Consider the following 7,379-nt stretch of genomic DNA (forward strand, 5'->3'; position numbering starts at 1 on the left):
CGCGTCCGGTATACCAGAATAACAAAGACAAGATTAAACATGGCTATCTATAATATCTGAACTGGCATTACCTGTAGCTACAGTCAGGAATATCGTCTGGTAAAAACACAGAAAAGTAACAACAGTGTACTTACTCATCACAGCCGCTGCGTAAAGTAACATTCATAAACTCATTGCGCACATAAACGCAGATTAACGCATTGTTCCTATCAAATAATCAGAGTGGTCCTCTTCTCTTCTCCTTACAAAGTCCTCAGCCATAACCTCCAGTGAAAGGACGGCGCTGCCTATATCAACAGAGCTCCGGAGGGCTGTGCGTCCTGTGCGCTCCCAGTGCGCGCTCCCAACTCCGCCCCCCCCGCCCGCCCGCAGCTTGGACGCGCTAATAGGACTATCCAGAGGGAGTAATTACAGTATGATCTGAGAGGCTGTTTGCAAACTAATACTTTTTAAAGCCCCAAACAGTTCATTAGAATGTTTTTGTTTGCCAAAAAAGATTTGTGCCTTTAAAATCTGTCGTCTCCGGACTGTGAGTCGTATAAGATGCAAAAGAAGGGTGTTTCAGAGATGACCCATGAGCTTAAATTCTTTACTGACATTTCTTCGTATTGATTTGCTGGATACGTGCCAGACTTTGGTCTTCCACTGAACTCAAGACTGCGCACAGAGAACACAAGAACAGGATGTCTCCTCTTCTAATTGGTCCGTCATTGACCAGCGCAACTTCTCTAGTTTCTCTGAATTAAGATACAACTGGTGAGTCATTTCACTACAGGTTTCTCTCAGTCTGTCGTCATTTGATCATCCTGAATGAGAGAGATATGCAGCCCGAGGAGGGCATGTGCGGCGTGCGGGCCAGACCTGGAGGGGGAGCCACACCGCGGAGAGTTGCTGCAGCTGCTGCTGAAACAGGATACCTTTATCAGCCAAGGCCACAGTGGGCCCCAGCGGGCCCCACCTGTCCAACATGTGTACACGCTGGGTGTTATCAGAAAATAACACACCAGATTCACTGGAGCTGTATCATCCCCACAGGCAGGGACACACAGCGCATGATGTGAGTGGACCATCAAGTGTGCAGTCATTCAGTACAGCTGCAGGCAGAAAGTGGAGCAGAACATTTCCATCACTGTGGTTCGAGTCTGCACGTCTGCACACTGTGGGGCACTGTTAATGCCATCACTTCTGTTTTTAACACTTCTAAACACAACTCAAAGAGTGTAGAGGACATTTTAGAGAGAAAAAAAAACAAGCAAATGTATCAAATTTCTAATTTATTTTTCTACAGGATATGAAAAAAGTTGGTTGGATATACACAAAGAAAGAGAGCGAGAGGAGAACAGGAGTGTCACAGTAGCTACTGCACAATAATAGACAGCAATCTGTACATGAAGTCCACTATTATTACACTCAGCTGAGTGGAGCCAGGATTGGTGGTCCAAGTCTCTGTGGTGTTCCTCTTCTGGAAGCATTTATTCTCAAAATAAAAAGTCCCCCTGGTGTTGTGTTCTGGGATTTCTTTGGGATGTCTGGTTGGAACAGAGGAACAACACCCGAGCAAAAGTGGTCCAGAGCTAATTATACCCAAATTTTGTTAGCAGGGAAAAATCAGGGTTAAAAGTTGTCGTATTTACAATAAAGAAAGAGCGAAGTTACAGCTGATGGGGAGAGATTTTCCCCAGGAGTATTCAGACATGATAGTGTTTACCCTGATAAGACTCATTGCATGTTTAAATGGCAACAAATGTTACCTCAAAAAGAGTGACAACTTTAAAACACTGTCACCTCAAATACTTCCCCGCCCCCCTCAAACACGTCGAAATGATATTGGTTGTCTTCCAATAAGAAAAGGCTTTGAACTCGGGCAAAGCAAAAGGCAACAACAACTGCAGGACCAGCATCCTTTGGGCTGGGTTATGAGGTGCACCTTGTATAGCCTTAAATGGCTAAATCTTAAACATTTCCTGTAAGGTACAGTATGACGGCTCCCAGATAAGAGTGTGTGTGTGATTCCAGCACCGTTTCAAAAGAATTTGACCCCCTTTCCATCATCTATGGTGATGACCTCTGCTTTGCCTTCTGTTTGTAACGCCTGCAAAGAGCGCAGCAGCATCCACTCTTCCAAACCGTGGAACTCTGGAGAAACAGATTACAGTTCATGTATGAATGTACAATAAGAATAATAAACTATTAATGTACAGCACCTTTCAAAACAAAGTTACATGGTGTTTTGCATGCGGAAACTCAAGACTGAAACATTTCCAGGGCTACAACTGTAGAAAATAAGACAAATACAAATAGAAACAAAGGATATAGGATTTAAAAAATAAGGTAAAAACATTTTAAAAAGGTGTCATACCTTCACCTTCTGTGTCATCACCGTTGGACAACTCGTAAAGTGTAAACACAGAGTTGACCATCCCGTTTTTGGAAACCTAAAAGGTCAAAGAGCAGAATAACAATCAGTGAGAAAATAAGCAAACATTAAACTGTTTATCTCCGACGGTCGAGGAGAGGCACAACACTCGTTCTCTTCGGATGACTCCATTTTCTGAGAAAAGGTTTGGGAATAAGTTATTTTTTCATACCGGAGGAATGAGATCTGGAGCAGGTGGTTATAAATAGAGGTGCAGCAACTAATGTTTTGACAAACTCAAAGTCTTCATCACACATGAAGAATGTCGGATCTGCTCATAATAAATCACCCAGCTGGGACTTCTACCTTGGCTTTGGTCTGGTTTTGATCATCCCTGTCACAGACTGTTAGAGCACACTGCTGATAGTCTATACTTCTGTTAATAAATCAGATGAAAAGACCAAAACAAACGATACTTCACTCAAGCTCTCAACACTTATTGAATTCCTCAGCCTGTGGCACTCAGCTGCAAACACATTTGCTCCTCATGAAGGCATAAATCTTTAAAAAAGGCCTCGCTAATATACGCTAGTGCCTATTTACAGCTGTGTTAATAGTTTTTAGACATGAATAGATCAATTCACTGATGGCTTTGGTATTTTCACTGAATCTCTTAACAATAACAACAATATAAATATATTATCAGACTGCAGCACTCATTCTTAAAACTTAAAAATATTAAAAGTGATGGGTCTACAATCATCTATCCAGAATATTATTAACCACATTGTGTGCACGTTGCTGTGATGTTGGTTACACCTCTACAGCAAATGTTGTTGCCTGACGTCCAACCTTGATTACAGAGACCCAGTCTAGAGGACATTGAAGAATCAGGTTACAGCAGAAACTTTAACCCAGTTATTAAAATGCATGTAAACGCACTGACTGTGGAGAGCGCTTATTGTTTCATCCTTTTGTAGTTAGTTATTGCCACATATTCTACGTTCCATGTGTATATAAATAGCTCAGTCCGTAGGGACCAGGGGCTTGGGAACCGGACGGTCACCGATTCAATTTCAGCATTGACCCTAACTGCTCCCATATCTCCACCCTCTCTCTCTCTATCAACATTTGAATGTCTCTAAGCCCTGTGTATGAGAGTGTATTTTGGGCCTGTGTGTAAAGAAACAGAAAAACAGTGAAATTAATTGTTGTTCTTGTTCTAAAAAAGGTCTGTAATTATCTTAGCTGCCTGAATAACAACAACACAATAACACCGAACAACAATCTCTGACAGCCGTAAATTCACACTGCTTTCAAATTTAGCTCTTATTTATTGCTTTAGAGAACATTTCCTTCTTTCCATTTATCCTTTATCAGCCCCACCAATGTACAAAAGTGTACAGTTTCACAGACAGTACAGTATGTGTCTCAAGTTTGATGACTCACCCACTGGTATATTAACTTGCCCCATTCCTCCGGTCGTCTCCACATGACTAAACACCGAGACTTGTTTTTGTCCAACCACTCGAGGTTCCCTGAGATCAGACAACAGAACGATTAAAAAATGTTTATTACTGTTAAAATGAATTCACAGTGAGTGCAAACATCTAGACAGGACAAAATTTACCTTTTTTCCTCAATTCCTCAAACACAACTTGAATTGCTTCCATTGACAGTTTTCCTGAAATTCAGTTAAGGCACAAAAAGGAACGAATGCGCAGGAGTTAGGATCAGTGTCTTGATGGAGGAACTAACAAAATAGTGAACTCTCTTAAAAGAGCACAATCTGCGTTTAGCATTACTCTCTTATAACAAAAACAGGAAAGGCTTCATACAACTTTTTTCATATTTGCAGTAGTACGCCCCAACACATGTCAACAAACTCTGATATGTAAAATCAGTGGAGTTCCCCTTTAACTCCAGTAACACCAGGAAAACTGACTGGTGACTGGTGATACGACCACGCTTCCTTTGGTCAAACTTCTATTCACCAAAACCAAGAGGAGAACCTCATAATAAAGGGACTTAAAATCTAATTCAACACAGGCTGCTGCAGCCGTGTAGAGCAGGGGTTCCCAAAGAATTTGTATTTAAAGGACCCCCAGAAAAGATGCACATTAGATCACGGACCACCAATTCGAGAGTATTTTGTCTTAAGGAATCCCCTCAGAGTACTTTTTTTTAGGTTTGAAGATAATAACGTCTTCCCAGTCAGTCAACGATCAAATGTTCAACCCTATTTCTTTCCTTGTCCCAAAATAATGTGCTGAAAGTGATTCACTCAAGGAGCCCTGTAGGTCCCTGGACCGCAGTTTGAAAACAACTAGTGTAGAGGGCAGCTAGCGAGTCAAACCTGTCTGTAAACATTAATATCATGTGGGTAAAGTTTAACTTTAGATCCACAAAGAGGAGGCAGCCTATAAACCCCTGACTAGAAATCCAAATCAAACAATCTACGCAAACATGAGAGACAATGTGGACTTGAAAATTGTGTTTTAGTAAACAAGTATACACTCCATGAGAGGATCTTGGATCGAGCTGTATAATATATGTAATGCATGTATAAAACGTTGGCCCTGACTGGACCCACAGGTGCACTGTTATAGGATACGTTCTATCTTCTTGTTGTTGAACACGGGGCTTTCCTGAGCCTCCATGACGTCCAGGGTGTAGAGCTTGTGATGCCGGCAGTAAGACAGAGCCAGGGAACACCATGCCGCCAGCTGTTTCTGTCTCGTATCAACATTGGGCTGTAGCCTGTCCACAGTGGGAGAGTAAAAGACACAAAGCACACTCATCAACCAACACCAGACAAGATTCAACCTATCTGGACATTTAGTGCTTGTTAAAAAATTGTCTCTTGCTTTCCTTGCAAAAAAATGTTTAACCTGACATTCAGGTCATTTTTATAAAAGGTCTGATTCATGCTGATTGTTGGCAGCTTTTCATCTTGTAAGAAGGTTTTTTTTTTTTTCCTGTGTCATGCTTGTTATAGGTTGTTTGTGTTATTTGTTATTTGAAAAAAAATATTAAAATCATGACGATGTGACATTTTATGGGGTCTGTACAAAACAAGCATGTTTTTTTTTTTACATCTGGATAACAGGATTTGAAGGCCAGAGCAACAGCACTTCACTATAATGCTGTTGTGTTATTTTGTGAAGCTCTTCTTAAATTTCCGTCTATTGATGCTCTTCTTCTTTTTGTCTGTTCTGTGAATATTTGGATAAGTGTGTGTAAATGTGTACGTTGTTTATGACAAGATTAACCCAAACCAGACCGAGCATGACGATACCTTGAGACAATAGTCATCAGAGCTTTTGCTGAACTCTTTATAAACATGACTTCTGCTTTTGTGGAGGATTGGTCGTCACAGAGCCCTGATCTCAACCCCTTAGGCCTTATTATCACCCTACATCAGCATTGGACCTTACTACTTGTGGCTGAATGGGACTAAAATCCCACAAATCTTGCAGGAAAAGCCTTCAATGAAGAACAGAAGGTGTTATAATAGCTTATTAACACGGTTTAATGTTCAATAATCACATATTAAACATCTAATTCCTAAGAACAGGCCCAGATCACACGTACAGAAAGTATAGTGTAGATTTCTTAATATGAGGGAGCATGCAGACTACACGCTAATCCCAATTAGACAGATTAAGTGCATAAAACAGGCGACTACATTATGTTCAGTGTGAGCCACGTTCATTTGTCTGGTCATAATTTACAAGGAATAATCAGCACTACTGGAAAAAAAAAGAGGCAGCAGCAGATTTACTTATCACACAAGCAGCGATTTATAAAACCCGACTGAAACACTTCTGAGAACCCTTCCCAACCATCCCTGTGAACACTAATTCGCCTGTAGCACAAAGTAAACAGTTAAAACATGATACCAGGGCGCGGGAAATGATTATAATCCATGTATTTTCCTTGTCATCAGAGTTCAATTTGTTCTACAGGAATTTCCCCGCTGAGGTTTTTCTTGGTATTGTCCAGCCGGTGGACAGAAATGTGCAACCCTGGGAGGATCAACTACAGGAGAAAAGACCAAATACTGTGAGGTGAGCCTGCGCTTTATCAAAAGTTGTGACCCTATCCAAACACACAGTTATTTAACAATTAGCAAAATGTGTGAGCCCTATTTATTTCTGTAGGGTCTCAAATTCTGGTTATCAGGTATCAAAACACACCGTGTGGCCACGACAGCCAGGCCATATAATGTGATGGGATACAGAACTGTCTGTAACACTGGTTAACGCCTGGTGGACGTGGAAGTATTAAATGAGTGTTTTTGGTACCAGACAACTGAAGTTAAAGGCAAAAACAACACACACACACACACACACACACACACACACACACACACACACACACACTTATATACGCATGTAAGTCGAGCATTTATGCGTCGCTGAATGAAATCTGCTTCCACAAACTTTAAGAAAAAAGCCAAAGTAGTGTCGGTGTGGAAATCCACTTCCCTAGCAGTTTTTTTTTTTTGGTTTAGCCAGTTAGCCGGCTAACGTGACGCTAGCTCGCGCTTTTAACACGTTTTTTTCGCTCCGTAACATTTCAACAACGGAGGGTAAATAAACAGTTCACTCTTTTTTACTCAACCCTCGGTTAAATGGGGCCCAGAAACAGGCTGACTCACGTAAAAAACGGTGGGAAGTTATACTGCCAGGGCCACTCAAAACTCATTGCAGTTGATGCGGTGTTCACGGCTGACAGCTTCCGGAAGCGCGTCCCACCTCTCAAATGGCTCCGACGCAGCTACACAGATTCACCGAGGCGTTTTTCAAAATAAAAATCTATTATGGAATAAATATTAATTTAAAAAAAATATATATATATATATTCATGAATTAATTATAAAATAATATATATATATTTATGAGACAATAATATATATACAGAAACTTACGATAAAAGTGTATACATTATTGTAAAACTTATTAATGTAATTTACAAACATGTAATAGAAGTTTATATGATTTATATGAATTACCAATGG

At 40.7% G+C, this 7,379-nt stretch overlaps 2 protein-coding genes across 4 annotated transcripts in view; both read right to left on the reverse strand.

The window, feature by feature from the left end:
* The window catches only part of wnk4a (WNK lysine deficient protein kinase 4a), a 41,803-nt gene extending 41,482 nt beyond the window's left edge, over nucleotides 1-321 (reverse strand). For all 3 annotated transcript variants that reach the window (XM_051417256.1, XM_051417258.1, XM_051417255.1), the window contains exon 1: nucleotides 135-321. The gene's annotated coding sequence lies outside the window, so the exon portion shown is untranslated. The remainder of the gene's footprint in view (nucleotides 1-134) is intronic.
* A 936-nt stretch (nucleotides 322-1,257) lies between these two features.
* Nucleotides 1,258-7,126, reverse strand: vps25 (vacuolar protein sorting 25 homolog). The gene is made up of 6 exons (XM_051417263.1): nucleotides 7,020-7,126; nucleotides 4,971-5,116; nucleotides 3,987-4,040; nucleotides 3,806-3,894; nucleotides 2,360-2,435; nucleotides 1,258-2,136 (listed from the first exon to the last, which is right to left on the reverse strand). Exons 1-6 carry the CDS (start codon nucleotides 7,064-7,066, stop codon nucleotides 2,024-2,026), a joined length of 525 nt encoding a protein of 174 aa, XP_051273223.1. The 5' UTR covers nucleotides 7,067-7,126; the 3' UTR covers nucleotides 1,258-2,023.
* Nucleotides 7,127-7,379: the final 253 nt, after the last annotated feature.

This window comes from Dicentrarchus labrax, unplaced genomic scaffold (assembly GCF_905237075.1).
Source record: "Dicentrarchus labrax unplaced genomic scaffold, dlabrax2021, whole genome shotgun sequence".
In the NCBI taxonomy this organism is placed as follows: domain Eukaryota; kingdom Metazoa; phylum Chordata; class Actinopteri; family Moronidae; genus Dicentrarchus; species Dicentrarchus labrax.